Source organism: Tursiops truncatus, chromosome 14 (assembly GCF_011762595.2).
Source record: "Tursiops truncatus isolate mTurTru1 chromosome 14, mTurTru1.mat.Y, whole genome shotgun sequence".
NCBI lineage: Eukaryota > Metazoa > Chordata > Mammalia > Artiodactyla > Delphinidae > Tursiops > Tursiops truncatus.
Window position 1 is genome coordinate 66,232,015 of NC_047047.1, and position 24,640 is coordinate 66,256,654.

The 24,640-nt window shown below is 51.0% G+C and overlaps 1 protein-coding gene across 1 annotated transcript in view; it reads right to left on the reverse strand.

Annotated features, from left to right (window-relative positions):
• Positions 1-4,723: 4,723 nt before the first annotated feature.
• The window catches only part of TOGARAM2 (TOG array regulator of axonemal microtubules 2), a 38,244-nt gene continuing 18,327 nt past the window's right edge, over positions 4,724-24,640 (reverse strand). The window contains 9 exon segments of the mRNA XM_033838801.2: positions 4,724-4,946; positions 4,948-5,231; positions 9,180-9,266; positions 15,120-15,336; positions 16,403-16,595; positions 18,497-18,533; positions 18,536-18,590; positions 18,987-19,104; positions 23,655-23,813. Of these exon segments, the coding sequence (XP_033694692.1) occupies positions 4,887-4,946; positions 4,948-5,231; positions 9,180-9,266; positions 15,120-15,336; positions 16,403-16,595; positions 18,497-18,533; positions 18,536-18,590; positions 18,987-19,104; positions 23,655-23,813 (1,210 nt within the window). The 3' untranslated portion in view covers positions 4,724-4,886.

A 24,640-nucleotide genomic window follows, 5' to 3' on the forward strand; every position in this document is an offset into this window, starting at 1 on the left:
GGCAGACCATGCTCCGTCCTCTGAAACAAGCCCGGCCAAGTTAACAGTGGGTCTCAGGCTCCGCAGGTCTCCAAGGTAACATCCACTCCTCCAACTCCAAGGGCTGCAGAGCCCGCAAGACCCTGGTCCTAGCTGAGCCTAGACCTGGATCCTAAAGCAATGTCTCCAGAAACATAATGGCCAATATTCGTCAGGCGTTTCCTGTGCTCATGGCCTCGTGTTAAGTATTTACAAGAATTATCTCATTAATCGTCACAACAGCCCGGTTAAGGTGGGCAATATTGTCATCCTCCTCCCACCCACTTACCACATATACAACACACACACACACACACACACACACACACACACACACACACACACACACACTGGATTGGTAAGGGAAGATCAGAGAGGTTGACAAGTGTCTCCAAGGCCACATACCAGGAGCAACAGTGCCTGCACTCGAGTCCAGCCTCTCTGACTCCAGTGCCTGGCCTCAGTCAGCCTCTGTCCCCAGCCCAGGACACCCCAGGGCTGCCAGTTGGGAAGAGCTGGCAGGCCAGGCACCCACAGGGCCAAAGCCACTGCCACTTTCTACACCTTTGATTTACTGTGGTTTCAGAATTTGGCCACCCATTAGAATCACTTGTAGAGAAAAGAAAAAAGAGAAGAGAGAAAAGAAATGGATCAAGAAGATGTGAGATACACACACACACACACACACACACACACACACACACACACACACCAGAATACTATTTAGTCATAAGAAAGAAGGAAACCCTGCCATTTGTAACAACTTGGATGAAACGAGGTCATTTTGCAAAGTGAAATAAGTCAGACAGAGAGAGACAAATACTGTATGATTTCACTTATACATGGAATCTAAAAAAGCTGAATTCGGAGAAACAGACAGTGGAGTGGTGGTTACCAGGGGTTGGGGAGGTGGGGGCCAGGGGTGGGGACTATGGGGGGACATGGATAAAAGTGTACAAACTTCCAGTCAAAAGGCTGATAAATTCTGGGACTCTACTGTACAGCAGGGTGATTATAGCTAACAGTTTTGTATTATACACGTGAATGTGGCCAAGAGAGTAAATCTGAGATATTCTCAACACAAAAAAGAAATCGCAATTGTGTGAACGGATGGAGGCTTGAGCTAAGACTGCGGTGGCCATCGTTCTGCAATATGTAAGCGTATCAAACAATACATTGTGAAGCCGAGGCTAGTCATCAGTTAGATCCATTAAACTATAACTTGCTTAATAAATAATAACTATAAGCTGCCTACGCGGATCAAGCTCGCTTTAATTGTTTTCACAAAAACTTGCACGTCCTCCTAGCATTACATAGCCTAAACAATAACATGTTTTGCCCAAGTTCTTTTCCAGGAGCTTGGAGTCAGCTGTTGCCCAGCTCAAGCCAGTTAAGACTGGTTGGGACAACTGACCCTCCAACTGTGCATGCGTTAAGTGTCATGACCTTTTGAAGTCAGAGGGCCAAAAACTTCACCCTCAGAACATGCTAAGGCCACCATTTTCTGAACATGTGTCCCATGAAGAAGCACGTAGCCTAGTTGCACCTGCACAGAACGCAACCTTTTTCTTACCTCACCTTTTTTCTTATCTCCAATCACCTTTCCCCACACTCCCCACGCCTCAGAACCCCCCTGCTTCTTTATCCTACAAATATCCTAGCCCCTCACCTTCTGGGGAAGCAGATCTGAAACGTTCTTCCAGCTCCTCGCTTGGCTGCCTTAGAAACCCTTTCTCTGCTGCAGACCTCAGCATCTCAGCGTTTAGCTTCCTGTGCGTCAAGCAAATGAATCTGGTTTGGTAACAACTGCACACCTTAAACTTACACAGCGTTATATGTCAATTATACCTCAATAAAGCCTGAAGGAAACAAAGGAAAGGAAAGAAAGAAAAGAAAAGAAGAAAAGAAAGAAAAGAAAAGAAGAAAAGACAGCCGTCTGGGCCCTACCCCATACCCATGGAACAAAAATCCCCGGGGATGGGCCCAGGTGTCAGCATTTTTAAAAATCTCATTGGACGATTCCGAAGTACAATGAGAATGGAGAAACATTTCTCCACTCAGGAGGCAAGAAATGAAGCAGGGAAGAGAGAATAAGATAAGAAGTGGGGCCTGTAAAACAATTTTCCTAAAATCTCAAAAATTCCCAAGCAAGGAATTCCTAAGCAGTTACATGTTCTCAGACAAGACTTTGGTTCTCGATTCTCACAATGGAGAGAGAGAAAGAGAGAGAGAGAGAGAGAGAAAAGCTCCTCCATAGCTCGATGCTATATTCCCACCCCAAGAGCACCTTGGGTGAGTAGAGCTCCCGGCTACACGCACAGCCAGCCAAGCAAAGAATGAGGTGGGCTCTGCTCAAACCCGCCGTGGCTCTCAGGACAATCTTCATTTCCCATTAGGTCTCAGTCCTGCAGGCACTCCCAACAGGCCCAGGTTACTAATAAGCTGTCTTCCCTTTGTTTTAAAAGTAATGATGTGGGAAACTTTTGAGACAAAATTTCCACCCAGCCTCCCCACTGAGATTGTGCCAGGGGTGTCGCCCTCAGAGCCCAGCTGCCCAGAGACTAGATTAAAACCTGAAGTAGTGAAGGGAAAAGAACCATGCAATGATTTATTCTTTGCTTTTCAGCTGTTTTCAGTTATTTTAAACACCCACCTGTGAGGATGGGTACAGAGCACAGGAGATGGGAAGCTTCCGGTTTGAAGACAGAAGGCAGGACCCGAATGCAGGCAGACAGGGCAACGTCTTTGAGCTTAATTTCTGCCTTCAAAATCCTTGGGCTCCTACAGTTCTAAAAAATCCTGAAATATTCTGATAGGCTCTAGGATCTTGACCAGCAGAAAATGTCAGTCTCAAACTGAAGAAGTCTGCTCAGACTCCAAGCAAACTCAATTAATTAAATTGTGTAAAAGTTTAATTTCAGCCTCTTGGGCATCTTTGATGTTTGCCCGGTCAGTCAGAATCAACAAAGGGCATGGTGGTGCCGGGGAAGTCCCTGCTAAGGTCACAAAGAGGTGAGAAGCCGCTAAGGCTGTGGCTGAAATTACCCAGCACACTTAAGCTGCCTATTAAAAGCCCAAGTCCCAGGATGACTGTACCACGCCCAGGCTCACCCCAGGGCATTCGTGGCAAGGGGGGCGAGCGGGGGCAGCCTAGTTACACCTGGCAACATTGCATGAGCTGATCAGAAGATTCCCAGCCTGCTCTGCCCCACACTCTCAGGAGGGGCTCAGAACAGAGAAGTGGACCGATGTTGTACCTCGGGGTGGGTGACAGTGGAGAGAGGTCCACTGGTGGGCCTGGCAGAAAACTTGCTGGCATGAAGCTGGGCCTCAGGGCCTGGCCATCTGGATCTGCCCCAGACTGCTGCTGTGGGTCTGGCTCCTGGGTTGGGACTGGGATGCTGCCCCTTCAGCCTTCACCTTACCCATGTGTTTGAGGTCACGATCTGAGCTCTAGTTCTTTCTGGTCACACTGTTGTCAGCCGGCCACTGCCCCCAGGCAAGGCAGAGACACTCCTCCTGTGTCTAGAGCCCCAGCCCTTGGCATCCATCCCCCTCTCACTGCCAGGACCCCATTTCCCATTCCTCTCGTTGCTCCATCAGTGGCTCCACCTTCTTCGTGTTCTGGTCCAGCCTGCGTCCAACACACCTCTCCAGGTCCACGATCCCATCCGGCCCAGCTGGAGTAACCTGTGTGGTTTCAGAGCTCCCGCATGACATCTGCACACCATGGTGCTTTGTGCTTCACCCAGTCCTTTTGTTTACGGTATTTCAAATGTGAATCATCCTCCAGTCCTCTTCAGAACCAGCCAGGAAGCCACCTTCCAGAGAAGGCTGTCAGTAACGCCAATGTCAAACTCTCCTTGCCTTTAGATCCTGTTAGAATGTTCCCATAGGACATAGGACATAGGATGCTGCACTGAAGATTTTGTAACGCAGAAGCAGGATGTCCCCCAGAGATGCTTATGTTCACCCCAAATCAGGCTTATGACAAATGGGCTGGATTTGAATGGCCAACTCAGGGTCTCTGGGTTCAGGAGGGCTTTTCCAGCTGCGCACAGATAGGAGCCCCCAAATGGTCTGCAACATGGGGATCTGTGCTATACTTTTCTCCCTCATTCTTCGTCTCAGTAGCATCAGCAGCTGGTTTTGCTGTTGTCGTGTTTTGTTTTCTTTTTTAATTTTTTTATGTGTACAATATTATATTTTGACTTCTGTATACATTGCAGTGAGCTTACCACCAAAGGTTTAGTTTCTATTCATCACCATACAGTTAATTCCCTTTCCCCTATTTGCTCTCCCCCCACCATGCCCCTTCCTCTATGGTAGCTGCTACTCTGTTCTCTGTATTTGTTTGCATCTGTTTGGTTTGTTCTTTATCTTTGTTTTTTGCTTTCGTTCTTTTATATTCCACATATGGGTGAAATCTTATGGTATTTGTCTTTCTCCATTTGATTTATTTCACTTAGCATAATACCCTCAAGTTTCATCCATGTTGTCACAAGATTTCATCCTTTTTATGGCTTATAGTATTCGTGTGTGTGTGTGTGTGTGTGTGTGTGTGTGTGTGTGTGCGCGCGCGCGTGCGCATGCACTGCATCCTCTTTATCCATTCATCCAAAAATGGGCACATAGGTTGTTTCCATATCATGTTTTGTTTTCTTTGTCGTAAACCTAGCTACTAGAAAATTCTGTGGGGGTAAAAAAGTACAAGATAATAAAACCTTAGAAAAATAAGTAATTATTTTATTTCTACCTCAAAATACACTATGTACATCTGGACCTCTATGGGGAAGTAGACCAGGAGATTATTCCATCATAAAAATAAAATAAGATAAAAATAACGATTGCTCATTCTAGATCTGTCTTTAATCCAGATGAAAGGGGCGTGAGCTGCCAGTTGTCTTGCTGTCAGGTGCCCTCCCCCCGCGCCCCGTCAGTGACCTTGGGGCTGTCTCACAGGGATTCCGGGTCTAAGAGCTCCTGGAGCGTTTTGAGGACTTGCTTTGGCTGGCTGGCGGCCAAGTCCTGCAGCCAGGAGCCCATCTGCCCCTGGAGGCTCCTGCACAGCCGGCAGACGGCCGTGCAGACGCTCCCACCGCGCCCGGGCAGGATGCCGTTCCCGAACATGTTATTCAAGAAGTACCAGAGGACCGGAAGTACGTGGCACTCCACGGCCTGGGGCTTTCGGGGGTAAACTGAGGCCACCAACACTGTCAGGCAGAAAAGAGGGAGAGTCACTTGAGTCAAGCACTCTCTCTCTCTCCCACTGCCTTCTCTGGGGACACCAACTCTGTCCCCCAAAAGGCAGGCAACCCAGCAGGGCCCACTAATCCATTAGACGCACTACCTAGGGCTCATAACACACTTAGGGGCCCATGGAAATATTTTAAATTCTTTTAAAATCAGAAGAAAAAAGTCTGAAGCTATCCAGCCTGATTTCTATTTGTGTTCCTACCAACCAGTCATAAAGTACACTTTTAAACATTTTTTTTACAGAGGAAGGGGTATGCGAAGGTGAAAGGGCTCAGGGCATATGACAGTATAACTGGTCCCTGAGGCCCAGGGCGAAGGAAAGAGGCAGACGCATCTCGATTGCTATCCTGCCTCTGTTATTTACTAGCTGTGTGAGCTTGAGAAAGCCACCCAACCTTTCTGAGCCTGTTGCCTGATCTGTAAAGTAAGGATAATAATTCTGAACCAAACTCCTAAGACTGTTAGAGATTAGATAATACGTGTAGGCGAAGTGCCTATGCAAGTAGGCATGTGACAAAGAGTAACTTGGTCCTAGTAGTGCTTTAATCTGCATTACCACCTAGGAGAGTTCACACAGCGAAAACTTGTACTAGGAAGAAAGGTCGAGACTCTCAAATGAAGCATTCTGGAAGATAGAACAGCCAGTGGGAGATAAAACCAGCACGGCCTCCCCAGTTTCGATGCCACACCTCACGATAAGCCCAGCAGTGATGCAGGAGGCATGAACGTGCTTTGGAAACCATCAGGCTCTGCACAGACCCTTCATTCCAGTGAAGAACGCCCCAAATCTGGTTACCCCAGGCCCCCTGCCTTCTCGAGACCCCAGAAAACCCAGAGACAGGCTAAAACCTGCCAGCAGGCTCTCCGTCACACAGTAATTGCAGGGCTGCCTCCAACGTCAAGGCCTCATCAAGGGGTACCCCAAGCCGCTTCAGAGGGGCTGCTCTGGCCCGCAGCCTTGGTCGCGTCACCCTACGTGCGTTCGTGCAAATACTTGCTTGACAATCAGCACGCTGCCTGTCATCCCGCCAAAGGATAAGTCCTGGGGAAGGCAAACAACGCTTAGAGAAGCACTTGATTTATTTATGGGACAGAGAAGTTGGAAAGTTCCCTGAGCTGAGACACACCCGGGAAACTAACACTGCCGGAGCCTGAGTCCAGGGCTCAGGGCTATGCATCTGTGACGCCATTTCACTCTCACCCAAGAGGCAGGACACTCGTCTGTTTCACAGCGGAGGAAACCAACACTCAGGGGTCGAGGAGCTGGCCCCAGATGCCACAGCTAACAAGAGCAGAGGACAGAGGCCAAGCCTTCCTTGACTCTAAAGCCCACGCTCTTCCCACCTCTTGCTGCCCCAAACCTCTTGGAGTTCCACGTTTTAGAGGCTGGTCTGGAGTTTTGTTTTATTTTTAGAGAAACCCCCAATTTGTTCTTCCTTCATCAACTTCATCCAACCCACCAGGATATTTTGCAGCGGGAGCCCTGTAGGGTCCCTCTGATTTCAGACCCAGCCTGGGACAGTGGGGAACCGGAGAGGATGGCCCGGGCCCCCCTCAGCTCAGCCTGACTCTCTCACTGTGCCATCTCCCATGAAATGCGTACCTTGACTCTCTGGCCATACCCTCAAGATTCCTGCACCCCACACTGGGGGCCTCCCCGGGGGCTCCCAGTGACACAGAGCCCTCCAAAGTCAAGGTGGTCCTCATTCCTGGGAAGGCAGGACTGCACCCAGTGAGCCACGCCAGCTGCGCCAACTTCATAAAATGGGGCCAAGAGGTGAGAGTTATGTTACCTGTGCTGGAAAAAGGCTAAGAAGGGAGGGCACAGTTAACCCTAAAGCCACCTGGTCAGCCCCAAGGGTGGTGGGAGGGTGGGAGGGGCACGGGGAGGTGGAAGGGGGGCAGCCAGAGGGAACAGAAAGAAAACTAGTCATCCGATTAACCACCTGTACTGAACAACTCTAACTCAAAGGTTTCCTAAACCTCCACTGAATCTCTGCTGCAACCGGAGGTGAAAACTATCGCAGGAGCCAGGCCCAGGCAGGGCTCCCCTGACCCCACCAAATGGTGAGGGGTTCACCTGCCCCTAACCTGCCACACCTCCCCCACTCCTCCTTCCTGGCACCTCACCCCGGACCCTCTCCTCCTGCAGCGAGGCATCTACACCCCGGCCCCAGGAAGCTCACGTCCACCCTTAGACCACATTCACCTGCCTGCAGGGAGCAGGTGGCTCAGGAGCTGGTAGGGGGGCATCACGAGGAAAAACCCATTAAAATCGAGCTTAAAAGACAGCTGAAGTAATTAGCAAAAGATTTACTCCTGCGTTAAGCTGTGCTATTATGAGTCCACGCCTTGCGTCAATTGAAATTTTCTTCCCTGTTCCTGGCTGACACAGAGTTAATAGAACTATGTAGAAACTCTTGTTTTTGAGATCTCTTGGATATAGAAGGGTAATATGTACAGTAAATGAATACCCACTCGCCTCTGGGGCCCATAAATTACCTATACAAGGACAGGTAATCAGAGAATGCTGATTTTGAGTAGCAGAAAAGAGTTCCTTGTCTGATACCCAACGTGGTCTCAGTTACGTGACCCCATTCTCACCCCAAGGCACCCACAGCCTGGCACTGCAGCTGCATCGTAGCCCCCATCAGATGGCCTCACTCGCGCCATCTGTTTGGAGCAGGTCTGGCACCTGGACTGGAAGTAAGGGGCCACTCCAGGGACACGGGGAAGACTGAACCAGGGCGCAGAGGCAAGGCCAGGAGCAAGAGATGGGACGGCGGAGGAGTGGGAATGACGCCCTTGGGCAGGCGACATGCACCGAATTCACCCCCGGAGAGCTCAATGCTGGGAGGCCCTGGCTGGGCCAGCGACTGAGGCTGGCACGCGAAACTCAGGCCGGAGGGTCAGGGAGAAGGGAGACAGAGGAGGCGATGCCAGACCAAGTGGGCACCGCCCCGGTGGAGGAAGGAGAGTGAGAAGGGCTTTGCCCGTGGGCAGGCAACAGGGAGAGGATGGGAGGTCTGCCCCTGCAACGTGCTGGCGCCCAGAGGCCAAGGCAGGGGCCACCCAAGGAACGGCAGCACCATACAGAGGTTGAGGGCTTGGCTCTGCAGCCCAGCTCCCGGAGACAAATCCTGGATTACTAGTCAAGGGACCTTAAACTTCCTTAGCTCCGTGTTTCTTATTTCTACAAAAGGGACAACCATGGAACCCACACCCTCCTTGTGCGGTTGTTATGAGGAGTAAATGACCCAGTGCATATCACTGGGGGTGAATAAAAGGGGCAGAGGCTAGAAGGCCAGGCAGTGACCTGTGGGGCACTCCGGGGACCCTGGACGCCATCCTGGAGACTGCTTGGGAGCCACGCAAGGATGTAAGCTGGGGGTGGCATGATCCATGTGGATCTTAGGGGGGCCCTTGGGAGTCTAGAGAACAGATTGGGTCCTCCTGCCTCCTTCCTAGGTGGGACCCTCCTAGTATGGGGGAGGAGGCTTTTGGCAAGTTCAGTAACCTGTTAAGTAACCTGCCCAAGGTCAGAGCGACAGAGCTGCTGCTGACCCAGCCAGGCACCATGAGGTGGTGTTGACCCAGAGAGGTGGATTTTTCTGATTCACACAAAGGTACCCTGTGGGGCTAGTGGAAGCCCCAACTGCAAAGAGGAAGAAATGCGTAATAGTTTCTTTAAAACTATTTTGGCTGTGTACAGACCTACCTCATTTTGACCCAAAACAAAGATTGTCTCTGGCAATGTGGGAATTATTTTTTAAAGCAGATTATCAACTTTTTTTAAATGGTCTGTGGGGATTAGTTGATGATTTTTGGTCTAAGATAAGTAGGTGGTTCAACTACATGCCAGGAGAGAAGAAGAACAGAGATGGGCTGGGAGGCTGGATGCTCACCGGACAGACGTTCTGTGACATCAAGCACTGCGCGGCCACTCAGGAAACGCACCCGCCCAGCAAACGCTTGTAGGAGGCCAAGGGTGTCTGGGAGAGACGGAGAATGTCAGTGGCCATGATGCTGTGGCCCGAGCGAAGGCACCAACTGTTCAGGGCTAGGTACCCGCAGCACCTACATAGAGAAGAGCCGCTTTGGGAAGCTGAATTAATTTTTCCAGGTTATAATGGGGCCACTTTAAAAAGTGAATGTACATGGGGTGTTTGGGGAACAGTGATAGTTACACTATCATTTACTCCCATAGATCCATAGATATTGTCTGTGCTTCCTCAAAACTGCTGTGAGCTTTGGGGCAAAGGAGGTAGGTAGATCGATAGACCGATCAACCACAGCAGGCACAGCAGAATTCCATGGGAGGTGGGCAAACAGCAAACTGCATTCCTCAGGGATGTGGCTGTGGGCCTTCCTGCGCCTGTCTGGGCGGTGAGGTGCGTTACCACAGCAGCCCCAGCAAGTGTGTCCTGGACTTCCAGCTGCTGACCATCTCAAGGCCAGATTTCTCTTTGCAGGGGACAGAGATGAGCAACCTGCCTAAGGAAGTCTTTCCAGGCAGGTTCCACCTTCTCTGAGCTCCTTCCATACCTCAGCACAGAGCCCCGGCATCCCCGGAGATGTACAAGCAAAGCTTTGTTTTTCCCATCAGGAAACCATTAGTTGAGAGCTAACTCCTACTTCCCTTGCTCTCCTGCTGAGACCCGTCAGAAATATAGAGCAGAAAATGTACCCATGCACTTCTCTGCAGCTTGCAAAAGCTCCATCCGTAAGTCCAGAGTCTTTAAAATAATTTGTTCTGGGAGATAAAAGAGAGCCCAGACTCTAGAACATTTCAGTTAGCGAGAAGTGGTCTCAGGGTGTCCGGGTAAACCTGTAAATGTGTAAGAAGAGATTTCTATATCAGCATCACCTGCATTATTGTTTCCAGGTGCTTCTGTTTGTCCCACCCCCATCATCAGCCATGAGCTCACCTCTGAAAACAAGGCCCTCTCCCTCCTTGCTCTCCCCCATCAACACTCAGTCCAGGACACTCTATGGGTGCCGCTAGACCTCCCCTCTCCTGGCCACTGGCATGGCCTCCCAGAGCCTGAGAGAAGTGAAGAACCTGGGGGTTACTTGAAAATGCACATCCAGCAGACATCTGTGCCAGCCCATGCTCCCAGGCACACAACAGGCGCCCAATAAATGCTTATGGCGAACAAGGCAATGTTGAAGCAGAGACACTAAGTTGGCCCAAACTGGTCTATAAACCCCAGACACCACCCCAAGGAGCTGCCTCTCTGCCTCTGACTACTTCCATAGTGATGGCTCACCTTTCAGGTCACTATTATTACCTAAAATACTCTGAAAGCCCAGCAACCTTCATGGTAGGGCGTCCAACTAAGAGGCTGGAATCTAACTTTCAAAAACTTAAAAATCCTGCTCTGTTAGCCTAGCCCAGGGTTTTCATAGGCTTCTCTTCCACACCACAAGGAAGCCACACTGGCTTTGGTGCTGCCCACGCAAAGGGGCAAGCAAAGCCCTTCAATATAGAGAAAATAGCCACGGGCTGGCAAGCCAGACACCTTGGCCTCCCTGGACCTAGCCTCCCCTCCCCACAGTGGGGCTGAGGTCTAGCGGGCCTCTCACCTCTATTCAGCCAAACCCCAAGGTCACTGAGCCACGTCATCCCCAGGCTGCCGGGAAGCCAGAGAAGAGCTTTTAAGAAAACATAAGAAGCATGCTACGTGGACAGTGGCAGCAAAGACACTGCAGTCAAACCGGGCTCTCAACAATAAGCACAAGACTCAGTAAGTTATAATATGTCACACAGCCAAATTCTCCGTGGCCAGGAAAACTAGGTCTGTTCATTGCAGGAAAACTGGGAAAGATCCACTGAAACAGAAAACTACAGGCTATGCCACAGCACGTGACGGAACTGGTAAAAGTGACTCAAGTGTGTCATTATATGTAATGCTCACGCCTGCTTCTTCTAAAGAAGGATGCAAATTTAAATGTGTAATATTATCATGAGGCTATACACAAAGATGCACAGAAAAAAATACCTAACATAAAAAACGCTAAATGTTAATAATGGTTTCTTTGAGGAGTTGGGACTGTAAGTTTTTTTCCTTCCGAAGGCTTCATATTTTTCACTTTCTCAATAATTAATAAGTACGACTTTTACAGTGGAGGAAAATAAAGTTTATATAAATATTATTTAAGTTAACTAGAAAGACTACGTAACAGTATGGGAAACTGGGTGGTATTAAATGAAAGGAGCAAAGTCAAAATTGTATTTACAGGGGCTTCCCTGGTGGCGCAGTGGTTAAGAATCCACCTGCCAATGCAGGGGACATGGGTTCGAGCCCTGGTCCAGGAAGATCCCACATGCTTCAGAGCAACTAAGCCCGTGCGCCGCAACTACTGAGCCTGCGCTCTAGAGCCCATGAGCCACAACTACTGAGCCCACATGCCACAACTACTGAAGCCCACGCACCTAGAGCCCGTGCTCCGCAACAAGAGAAGCCACCGCAATGAGAAGCCCGCGCACCGCAACGAAGAGTAGCCCCCTCCTCACCACAACTAGAGGAAGCCCACGCGCAGCAATGAAGACCCAATGCAGCCAAAAATAAATAAATAAGTAAATTTATTTTTAAAAAAAAATAATAAAAAACTAAATAAAGTCAGAGCAAAAGAGCAGAAGTATTGTAGATCTGAAGCTGCCCATTTCTGAGTTTATCTGCTCCCTCCAGCACTGGCCAGGGGCTGCACTACATTAAGAGAACTTTTTCCGGCGTTCAGTCTAACCAGGAGTGTGGTGAGCTGTCAGCAGCCTGCTGCTTTAATTAGTGAAGTTTCTTCTGTAACTAACCCAGTAACAGAGCCCAAAGACAGAACCAGCCAGTCTGCTGAGGAACTGCCTTATCCCTGGAACAACTCCCCTGAAATCAGAGGGTCTCGGTGAGGAGTAGAAAGGGTGCCACTCCAGGCTCAGCCCCAGAGAGGCCTTAAGGCAGGCAGTGACAGAGGGCAGAGGGCAGGGAACAAGGCTCCCAACGTCTCCTTTTTTACTGTCCCCCAAAAGGGGACATAGGTAGAAATCCCACCTGTTCTGTCAACCAGCACATCACCGCCCCACTCACCCTAGGGAAAAGGAAGGGACTGGGAGAGACGTGGTGGCTGATGCGTGGATTTTGTCACCCAATTCCAGAATCAAGAGGTCACCTAAGAAGACCAACCTCCCAGTTTGGCTGTGCGATCTGGACTTTGTGCCAGAAGACGGCCTGCCTCACCTGTGTTCTTGACCTCCTTGGCCCCCGTTGAGCAGGAACAAACAGTAACATGCTGTGACTTTCCACACATTTATTTCACAGCACTTCACAGCTCCTCGCCAGCCTGAAGCCCAGAATCCCTCCTGGGGCACGAAGAATCCGGCTTGGGAGAAAGCTCCCGCTGCTTGAAGGGCTCCACGCCACTTCCAGGAGGGGCCTCTGGGTGCTAAAGTTCGACTAGAGCTGCCCGGGCTCAGCCTGGGTGATACGGGAAGGAAGATGTACACCCTTCTCTCCTGTCACACCCGCCCCAGCCTCTGTGTCCACCACCTAGTCCCCTGAGACAGTGGGAAATTTCATTACTTGCATCCGTTTTTCCCTCTGCAGGCCAGGCCTAGACCATTCCAGGCAGAAGAGAACCATTCCCTGGGAGAGCTTGATTCCACCCCTGGTACTCCCTGACAGGGATGAATTCTCATTGGCAACCTAATCCCTCCAGTTCTGACCTTCACGGATTTAGAAGCTGGATCCTTACGTCACAGTTAAGAACACTTCCAAAAGCAACGTTGCTGGTTGGGTTGAGAGAGTATGGCTCACAGCAAAGCCCTTGACCACGCCTGCTCAAATGACCTGGAGCCAACACCCTGAACGTGACACTCTGGAGCCTTGTGCCAGGGGGTTAGTGGGCTCCATCCATCCCTTTGACCCCATTCCATTCCAGCCGAGCGCTGACCTAAGGATTAGAGAGAAGGGCAGTGCCCCTCTCACTTGCCTCCATTCTCCCGGCACCAAATCCTCCGGCTGATGGGCCAGAAGGAGCATCGTCAGCCATCCCCAAGGAGACCCTGTCCCGGGAGGAAAGGAGAAGTATAGGCATCTTCCTGGTTGCTGCAACCTGCCTCAAGGTGTGGTCAAATCACAGAAGCAGGCCATCCCCAGGTCCCCTTTCCAGGGTGTCCAGCCCAAATGGAAACAGCAGGGCCCCACGTAGAGGGGATCCGAGTCTTGTGACAATATGAGACACCAGATTCTGCAGCCCAAAGTTCCAAGGCTCCAGCGTGCTGAAGGAGGCCGACTCAAAGGCAAAAAGGGGAAACTAAAACACCTGGAGGGGGAAGCGTTAAAAGCTCCTCTCGCCAGACAAGGGTGCTTAGCCTCTTCAAATAGCTAAAGCCTATTTTGTTTGATGCAGGTTTTCCCAATAAATATAGGGCCCGCGGTGATTTACCAAGAGCCTTGGTTGTTGGCAACAGCAATCTCACTTACCCAGAGCAGCGCCGAGAACAGCCGTAATTTAGAGCTGGATTTATTTTGTTTGTTCTACAGCAACACACTGAGCAAATCATAAATTCCCTCTGAGATGAAGAGAGGAAATTGACAATATTTATGATCTCGAGAGGCGGAGAAGGGCCTGACCAGGCCTTTGATTTGTAACTGAAACGTCTCCTGGAGGCTCCAGCCAAGGACACAGCTGCTGTCCCAGCCCCAGGGAGCTGCACTCAGGCCAGGGTGCAGTATGGGGAGGAGGGGTGGGTGCGCCAGGCAGTGTTTCCAGCCGCACCACGGGGATGCTCGGCACGTCCTAGAGGCAGGACATTGCTCTGTGTTCGTCGGGACATACGGCAACAAGCCAACAGCGGTTCTCAGATCATACATTTCCTCCCAGCAAGGCAAGATTAGGTTGTGAAAACTCGTGGTTCTACTGGTCTGGACATACGTCTATCATGTACTACGTTCTCACACACCGGAGGTTTCAAACTTGCACTTCAGTCTGTGTACTAGATACACCGAATATCACCGTCTAATCATCTACGAAAGGATGGATAACAGAAGTATCAGCACCAAGATTTCCACCTAACATTCAAGAACCAAGATGTGCTCCTGCAAAGCACATAAGGAACAGAGGAGCTCCTGCCTTCCCTGACGTCTCTCCCATAGCTCCCACCTTTTTGTTCTTTTCATTCCTCCCCCAAGCCTCCACTCCACCCTCACTCTCCACCCCTCACCCCAAATCCCTCCCACCCCAAGCCCTGGGCCCAGTCTTCCTAAAAGGCAACCCTCATTCATTCCATGCTCAAAAAGCCAATGGGTCCCAGCTTGACTCCCATGTCAGACAACCAGGGTGGCCACCTTTGTCCTCTCCAACAGGCTTATCCTACTGTCTCACCAGCATCCTGCCTGGTCCCCATACAAGCCACATCCCCTGCTACCATCTCTACAACTGAAAAAATTTGACAACTCCTCCTAGCTCCTTCTTGGCAATCGTGATCTGTTTTCCCATCAATGCCCTGTTGGCTCACTCACTGTGGTGCTGTGTGACCTGGGGTGAGTCATTTCCATCACCTGTACCACGAGGAGGCAAGACTAGATATTCTCCACATCTCCTCCACTTCTAACAGGTGGACGTCCCATGGAAAAGCCTGCCAACCAAGAACCTGGGAGGCCCTGGGCTGCCCACCCCTGCCCTACACAACCTCTGGGGAAATATTTGGCCTGAGAGCCAATCAATGCCTTTCACTGCTCTGCTGATTCCCAAGCAGGGAAGGTGGGAATGTCCAACCCTAACCCTACGGAGGGACAAGGGAGGGAGCCAGCTGCCTACCAGAGCCAAGCAGGGGCTGTGGGCAGGCTCACCCAGACTCTCAATCACTACATCCAGCGCCGTCGCCGCAGCAGTGTAAATTCCTGAGTTCTTGGAGTTGAGGTTGTCTGCTACAGCAATGATGATGGAGAGCAGCACGGGCTGTAAGCTCTCTCTCAGGAGGGGCATCATCCTGGAGAGGGACTCCAGCGCCCACTGGTTCACTTTCTTGTTGGAATCCTGAAGCCTTAGGGTGAAAGCATCAAAGACCTGTTGAGGGAACAGAAACCAAGAGCCCATGGGAACCCAGTCTGGGCAGGAGTCCCACAGCCCAACTAACTGCCCTTGGAGGGTACTCCTCCTGCATCCCTGACAGGGGCCATCCAGCCTGTGCCAGAACGTTCCCAGTGACGAAGAAGAGCTCACCTCTCAAAGGGGGGGAGGACAAGAGGGGAAACGACTGTACACTGAGTACTCGATGGGCGCAAAGGGTGTAGGGTGTGGAGCATCTCGTTAGGTACTCTGCACTCGCTCACGGAGTGATCTTAACGACCATGAGGCACGTGTTCTCGTCCTCAGTTTACCATTAAAAAAAAAAAAAAAAGGGTTTCCCTGGTGGCTCAGTGGTTGGGAGTCCGCCTGCCGATGCAGGGGACACGGGTTCGTGCCCCGGTCCGGGAGGATCCCACATGCCACGGAGCAGCTGGGCCCGTGAGCCATGGCCGCTGAGCCTGCGCATCCGGAGCCTGTGCTCCGCAACGGGAGAGGCCACAACAGTGAGAGGCCCGCGTACCGCAAAAAAAAAAAAAACCACCAAAACAAAAACTGAGTCTGACAAAGGTTAAATGACTTGCCCAGATCACACAGCTAGTAAGAAACTTGAAGCCTGTGTCTTAACTACTCTTATATGTAGAGTGTCAGCTGCCTCACTTCCGGAAGTAGCAGGCATCTGCCCTCATTTCCAGCCTGTGGAAGCCTGTGCTTACTCCGAGCCACATGTTCTGCCCCCAAAACCTCATGTGCGTAGCTGGATCAGGAGTCGCCCTTAGCTGCAGCATCCTGCACCTCTGCCCTCCTCCCTGTAAAACTGCTGGGAGGATGAAAGACACCCAGGACATCTCTGAGTGGTCCCAGCGCACCCAGCAGGAGGTGAGGCCCTTGCCCAATTGGCCACTTCCAGAGAGTCTTATGGCATTACCGTGGCAATTGGATAGCGAGTGCTTGTCAGACTCCCTTTACCCTGAAACGATGTCTGGCGCAATGTCCAACCCTGTCCCGAGTTTCCCAAAGTTGCACCCACCAGGGAAAGACAGGGCAGAGACGGGGCAGCACTCACCCGGACCAGGTTGGCGGTGACGAGCTCTGGCTTGGCCTTGCAGTGCTCAAGGAGCCGCCCCACGCCTTCCATCCGAGACTGGTACTCCTCGGCCTCCAGCAGCCGCGTCAGCTCCCGCAGCTGCTCCGCCATCTCCAAGGCACCCCGCGTGGAGGAGCGCAGCCCCGCCAGCTGCGGGCCACTGGAGCTGAGCCTACGTGGAAGGAGCGTCTGACCTGGGCAGCCCCAGGGGATGGACACATCTCCTGTCCCATGCACAAGCCCCAAAGACAGGTGGGGCTGAAACAAGAGTTTCACTTGCAACGCAGTCCATCCCAGCTTCCCCTCCACCTGCCGCTTGGGGACACAGGCCTTGGGAACTCTGGAAATGCTTTTTCCTCAGGGGGCAACAGTTTGGTTGCCTAGAGCTCTATCCCCTTATCAGGCAGCAGGGCCCTCTCTTCCTGCCTTTTTTTCCTCTTTTCAGAAGCTACGTTAAGAATGGGGTGAGGGGGACTTCCCTGGTGGCGCAGTGGTTAAGAATCCGCCTGCCAATGCAGGGGACACGGGTTTGAGCCCTGGTCCGGGAAGATCCCACATGCCGTGGAGCAACCAAGCCCGTGCACCACAACTACTGAGCCTGCGCTCTAGAGCCCGCGAGCCACAACTACTGAAGCCCGCGCACCTAGAGCCCGTGCTCTGCAACAAGAGGAGCCACCACAATGAGAAGCCCGTGCACCGCAATGAAGAGTAGCCCCCGCTCACTGCAACTAGAGAAAGCCCGCGTGCAGCAGTGAAGACCCAATGCAGCAAAAATTAAATAAATGAATAAATTAATTAATTAAAAAAAAAGAAAAAAAGAATGGGGTGAGGGAGCTTGGACTGAGGGGGTGGAAATCCATGGAAGGATGACTGGCACAATTTAACCTAAGAGTGGGGGAAGGTCTTACCAGGAGCCTGTATCCTGAGCCCTGGCTGCCTAGGCTCTGCTTACACTCCTCCGGAACTAGGGAAATGTTAAGAAGCTCTGTTGTCTTACATTGGGATCACATGCCCATCATTTCCCCTGGCCTGTTTCAGCCAGCATGGGAGCCTCTTCACACAGAACTCCAACCGCCCACTGCCAACTCAGACCTGGGTCTCTGAGCTCATGCCCTACACCCAGGTCCCACCCAATAGAGCCCCACATCATTCTGACATTCATCCCTACATTCCACACTCTTTGCCTACTGAGTTCCAAGAGAAGTGTCAGACACTGAGAATAATGAGATGAGAGATGTGGACTTTGCCCTCAGGAGCTCACAGACCAATGGGAGACAGAGGACTGAAGGAGGGGGGCAACCGGCCCCACTGGAGGACATGAGGGCAGAGAGTCAGAGAGAGCTTCTGGGAGAAGGTGACAGGTGAGCCACATCTTGTAGGATAAATAGGCACGTTCCGGTATAGATGGCGCAGCGCAGGGAAAGGCACAGGAGTGAGAGAGAACGCAGGGAACATGAGCTGAGAGAGCATGCGTGGGAGAGACAGCAGGAAGCTTCTCTAGAAGAGGTGGGCAGGGGGCTTCCCCGGGGGCCCAGCTTAGGAGTCTACACATGTTCCTCCCGGGACATCGCAGAAGGGTCTTAAGTTTTGGGCACAGGAGTGACTGTCAGATTCCTGCTGGATTTCTAACCCCTCCTAATGCCCAGCCTCTAGCCCCTTGGCCCATTCCTTCTCATCTGCCTTGATTCCACCTCTGCCTCTAAACTAGTCCCAGGCCGGCCACTCTGATGGGGAAAGGCCCTGCTGCTCTAAGTGAATGGAGAAACTCTGAGCTCACACAAAAAGGCTGACCAACAATGCATCCCACTTAAACTGCACCTACACGGCCAGGACTGCAGGAGCCCGTCTCTCCCAGCAGATGCTCCTGAGCCCAGCATCTGCTCTCCCCAAGATCTGGGTGAGGGAGCCCTGCCCATAAATTTACCCATGAGTCCTGCTGACCCAACTAGGTCTCAGTCACAGCCCAGATGCACACCCCTCCCCACAGGGCCACCACGGCGGGCCCGGGTCAAGCAGAACATCTCCATCAGCAGTCTTGGATGGGGAGCCCCAGGGAGACAAGAGCTACTGGACCCATCCTCGCCGGGCAGCCCATTCTCACACACCACAGACTCCTCGACACCTTGCGGCCTTTGGCAGATGGAAGTTCATCACCATCTTCTATTCCCTTGAAAAATACACACAGAACATGAACCAAAAGGGGTGGCCCTATGGGGAATGGCCAGACACTCCAGTCTAGACCAAAACAAGAGGAATAATCTGTTCCACCTGGGAGGGCACAGGGGAGTCTTCCAGAGCACTGGTAATCGGGTCACGGATCAAGATCCCCACTTAAAAGATGGAGGCAAAGAGGCCCAGGGAGGCCCAAGAGACACAGGCAGTGAGAGGCAGAAGCAGGTCTGAGCACCAGGAAGGAAATTCCACCCGTCAGGAGTTGTGGATGAAATCAAAGCCTCTGGAGTGCATGCCCCCCTCCCCTGACCAGCATGAGGGCTGCGAGCTGCCGGGCTCAGCTCTGATTCCCGCCCCAGACCAGCTCATACCTCGCTGCCTGCTGACTCACCCACTGTTTAATAGCTGTCATGACCTTCTGCAAGTCGTGGGATGGGAGGGACTGCTTCAGAAATGCATCAAACCTTGTGTTTGACATTAAGATATTCACCATCTTCCGGCCATAAAACCTGCCATTGGAGAAAGAGCAGGATGAAAAACAACCACAGAAATGCAATATAAATTTGCTTTACATAATTCTTCTAATTGCAGTAAGAGAATTTTTAATACTTTTTCTCATTATGACAGTAATCCCCACCCAGTTAAGAACTAGATTCATGAAATAAACAACCATAATCTCATTACCAAGAGAAAATCACTTAAATTTGTACATATTTTCTTATAGTCTTTTTTCCAAGCATATATACATTTTCATTGATATCAGAATATATACGCAATATTTACCCAGCTTTTTTCACTTTACCATTAATCATCTTCCCACGTCATCCTCTTCAATGGCTAAATAATATTCTGTTAGATGACTATACCAAAGTGTATTAACATTTTTCTAGCATGAGACATTTAGAAGTCTGAGGAAGTGTGCAGTGGGGCAGTATAGGGGGGAGTGGTCAACTCTATCTGATAAACAGTGGTGGGTAAGGGGGGGGCATCAAGGAGGGCTTCACTGAAGAGGTGACCTTGGGTTGGGACTCAAAAGATGAGTCGGAGTTCACAAGTGGGATGGGATTAAGGAGTAAGTGGAGGAGGGAGACATCCCGGCGTCCATAAGACAGTCTGATAGGTCTACAGGTGTGTGGTTGGAGAATAGTCAGCAGGGACTGGACTCAGGGAGAGAATAGGCTAGAGAAGAAGACAGGACTCAATTTGGGGAGATGTGAAGGAGTTGGGCTTTAGGCTGCAGGCAATGGGAAGCTGAGAAATGATCAGATTTGCACTGAAGTCAAAATGTCTCAGGCAGCACTGTGGAGGACGGATCTTTGGGGACAAGGGTCGGGGCCGGGAGACCTGTTAGGAGGCCATTATAATAGTCCAGGCGAAAGATGATGAAGGCCTGACATAGGCAGGAGGGTGGGGGTAAGTAGGGACGATCAGATTCAAGAGCTGCTAAAGAAGATGAAATTGCAGGGCTTGGTAGGTGATTGGAGGGGAAGCCCAAAGCATCTAGAATTATCACACTTCACTCAACCTAAAACTCCACTGATTGTAAAATGCACCATTAATTTATTTTCCACTATGGAAAAACAGAAAAAGAAGACATTGGTGATTTCCACTGCCTCCAGTGACATAGCCCCGTGTGCGAAGGCCATCCTTTTACATGCTATCTCAGAAACAGAAGTGACACTTTTGTGGGAAGTGTCCTTCCTTCCTTAGGTTGGATAAAGTACTTGTTGGTTGCTTTGTAAGAAACTGTGGAATTTGGGTCATTCTTTCAGTGATGAATATTTGCGTTAATATCGAATTTATGCCCCATCGCTCTATTTCCATGCCTTTTCTCATATACGATAACGCTTCATTTCAATGCCAAATAATAATGTAATATTTCTAAGACATTTTAAACGCGATTAAACCCAACAATTCTCCACAGTGACTCCTTAAATAAATATAAAAGGCTAAGCAGCAAAGAAAGGCTCATAATGTAGTTCCTACGATGCAAACTGTAATTCAAACATTTATACAATGAGCAACAACGATCAGGTTTGCAACTGTATAGATAGTAAAGCCCAAGTCATAACTGCTGCCTGGCCACCAGCAGCTGTGAGATGCCTAGGATTCTAAGATATTAAAACGTGGAGGGGGAAAATGAAGTATGAAATTCCCCATTCTGCATCTAGATGACTTGGTAAATAATAGTGACTTTAATAAGAGAGGGAACACAGCCAGAGAAGCAGGCTTCAAGAGAAGGCAATGAGCTCATTTAGGGACAGTTTGCACTGACGATGACAGTGGGACGTCCCGGTGATGGGTCCTGTGGGGGCATCAGAGAGATGGGACAGATGCTCAGAGAAGGGCTGGCCTGGAGGGAGACACGGGGAAGCATCAGAGTTTGCCGTGGCTGGAGCCACAGGAAGTGACGGCACCTCTCAGAGAAGGCTGCAAAAGCGAGACGAGGACGAAGACACTCCTGCAGCCACGGGCATCGGGGTGTGGGCAGGCGGGGGAGAAAGGCACAGAGGAACCAGGAAAACCAGGGAATGTGGTACCATGCAAGCCGGAAGCATAGGGTTCCAAGAAGGAAAATGAAGTGCTGTCGACGCCATCCAGTGTGAGAGAGAGGGTCGGAACGGAGAGGGGTTTAGATCTGGAGAGATGCTGGATCTTAACGCCCATCCCCCCACCAACAGTGAAGAACCAGCCAACCAAAACCTTCTACTTCCCTGACAATAGTCTTCCTGCCAGTAAATGGCACTATCATTCACCCAGTTGTTCAGCATCATCTTTTGATTCCTCTTTGAAATCCTCAGCGCCCAACTGCTCTCAGCTATGCCTTCAAAATATACCCCACTCCACCCCTCCTCCCCCTGCTGCAGCCTCCGGCACCTCTTGCCGGGACTCCGGGGTAGCCATCTGCCTGGCATCCCTTCTCCATCCTGGCCCCTCTCCCCCACCATCAATCCAGTAAGTAGTCAGAGATGTTTGTTGTTTTTTTATAAATAATTTGTTTATGAGGTAACCAAAGGGAATATTGTCTAAAAAATGAGAAAGCTGCCCAAATTGTGAATCACTCTTTCCCCAGATCAGATCACCCAGCAGCTTGGAAACCAGGAGGAAAGCTTGCGGATCATTAAATCTGGTGCGTAGGATAATATTTTCATGATTAGTCTCCCCTGAAACGTCCAATTTTTTTTTTTTTAACTTTAGTCATCCAGCCCTTTCACTGGTCAGTGAGTCAAGGAAGGGATTTAACAATAGATACTAGGGTTGAGGGGTTGTCTCTTCCTGACCTGGTTTTCAAAAACCTGGATCCTTAATGATATAGGAAGGGTTTGAGGCATATACAAATTATTTTGGAGAATACTGTAGTAAGACCAAAATTGTCTTGCTGCCCCCTCTAAGAAAGAGGACAGATAGAGGATAGTTCAACAGTAGTGGGTCCGATAAAGAGAATCTCTGTGCTATCTTCATGGGCTGATTCGTGGAGAGGTAGAAAGGAGAGGCAGAAAATCCCCAAACAGGATCCTGCAGAGACAGCAAGTTCCAAGCATAAAATAGCTCTGCTTTGTCTAGGCCTTCTTCCTCTCCATCGAATTTCCCAAAGCCTAACATTATGTTGTAGGAGGAACAGAATAAGAGGTGTTTTTTTGAATCAAAAGGCTAGCAAACATATAAAGAAGCACTCAAACTTGTTAGTAATCAGGGAGGGGAAAAAAAGTATTCGGAAACAGCCATGAGCTAGAACTTTTCCCCATCAGATGGATAAAAATGTGAAATCCAGAAACTGCAATGTTGTAAGGATGTATTCGCCTCGGAACTCAGGAGGGAGGTGGAGGAGCCCCGCGTGCATGAGGGCTCCCGGCGATGCCTGGGTGGCCTGAGTGAACACGGCCCTGACCTCACTCGCGCTCCGGGCAAATTCCCAAAGAGATCCTCCTGGGCTCTGTCAGGGGCCACTTACAAGGACTGAGGTACAGCACCGTGGGAGTGCACTGGGCAGGGTGGGAAGCATCCCGTGCGTCGCATCCCTCCAGGGTTGCACTGCACGGACACCCCACACGAAGGCACTGCCTCAGACACAACACAGGACGCAGTGTGGACGTGCCCTCTGGAGCTGTACCGAGCGTGCTGGGGGCCCTAGACATGGTGATAACACGCCATGAACCGGGGAGTGTGATTAACTGCACCCCAACACCAGGTTTTAAAGACAGTTAATCAGATCCTATCACTCTCCTGCTTAAAACCATCTAACACTGCCTCACACTCCTACTGAAAACATCCTCCAGTGCTTCCGGTCACACCCAAACGGGAATCCCAGCTCCTGACCAGGGCCTGTGAGGCCCCCACCCCGGGCCTGGCCTTGCCCTCTCCGTCTCATGGCCTGCCACTCCCCTCACTCACGGTGCTCCGCAAAGCCTCGCCTTTCTCTTCATTAAACAGCAAGCTTATCCCACCCGGGAGCCTCTGTACTATCTTCCTTTGCTGTGACTCTTGCACCCCAGACCCTCCAAGAGCTGGGTCCTACTAGCCCATCAGTTCTCCACTCAAATGTCACTCCTTAGAAAGATTTCCCCTGGCTCTCAATCTAAAGTAGCCCTGACCCCATTCTCTACTACCTCTTGTTTTACCCCTTATCTGTGTCTAAAATTGTCGTAATTATTTACTTGCTTATTACCCAACTAGGAGGTAATCTCCAAGACAGCAGGGGCCTAATTTTTCTTATTCACAGTCATATTCATAGTCATGAAAAGAATGCTTATCAAATATCTCTTGAAAAATTGAATGCATGGATGGCCTCATAGAGAATGGAGCTGGGCTGGGACAGGAACTAGAGCAAGATTGCAATGGCTAGAGAGGGGAGCCAGGGGCAGGGGGTAGTGGCCATTCCCTGAGCGGGCCCGGCTGTGGCGCTGTGGAGAGGTGGGACGACAGCTGCAGGGAAAGGACACAGCTTCGTCCACCGACTGTCCTTCCGAGTGGCCCCGGGGAAGCTGAGCGACTTGGGCCTGGGCCCTCGAGGCTGGCTGGTTGCCTTGTCTGCCCTGGGCTGGCCCTGGCCCCGCATTACCTGGCGTCCTGGTTGGAGTCCGGGGCCAGCCTCACCAGGTTGTGCACCAGCATGTCTGTGCTCTCTCTGGTGCCTGAGAGAAGCCTCTCGGCGCCCATCTGCTCCCGGACGACCGAGAGGTGCTCGGCAGTGCACTTCCAGACTAAGGGGTTTCGGTGGCTGAAAGGAAACACAATCACGGACAAGGGCCCAGCCAAGGAATGCGGTGTGTGGGTCCCCAGCCTGGCACACGTGGACCTACAGCTGTGCATCCATGTTTCATGCCGCAGTGGGCTCCGAATTTGGTCCCGAGCAGACTAAAGGGAATCTTCAAGGAAAGAGCAGACCTTCCTGACACTGGAACTAAGGATGATGACAGGGTGGACTGAGCACGTGAAGACACGTGACGTCACCAGATGCACTGTGCGCCTGCCATCCCCGTTCCTTCCTGAGCTCCTGTCCTGCCTTTGCCTAAATGATGCACTTCCCCACATTTTCTCCACTTAGAATAACCTACTTCTGCCTTCTGAGGCCTCCAGGCAGAAGTAGTGCTCCCTGGGGGTGGCAGTGTCCTTGTCCGCTGGGAAGTACAGGGGTATCCGCGTAGCTTCCTCTCAGTCGGATCCCCCATGCCCCACGGGTGCCGGGCACATGCCGACCCTTCAGCACTTCGTGGGAGCTTCCTGCACATTCACTGAGCTGAATTGAGACGGGGCCGGGGGGATAGGAGACTGATGGATGATTTTAGGGAGAACCTGAAATCTTACAGGAGGAACCCATCAGGATGTCACCTCTTTATTTCTCACCCCATTCAATGTGGATTCAATGTGCCCACAGTCCATGAGGTGACACTGGCCCTGGGGTCCGTCCCAGTGGAACACAAAGGGAGGCTTCTGGGCTCTCCCTACTCAGTTTGGTCCAGGGACCAGCATCATTAGCACCTGAATCAGAATCAGCATTTTAGCCAGACCCCCGGGCATTCAAATGCACAGCCCTGTACCAGGCTC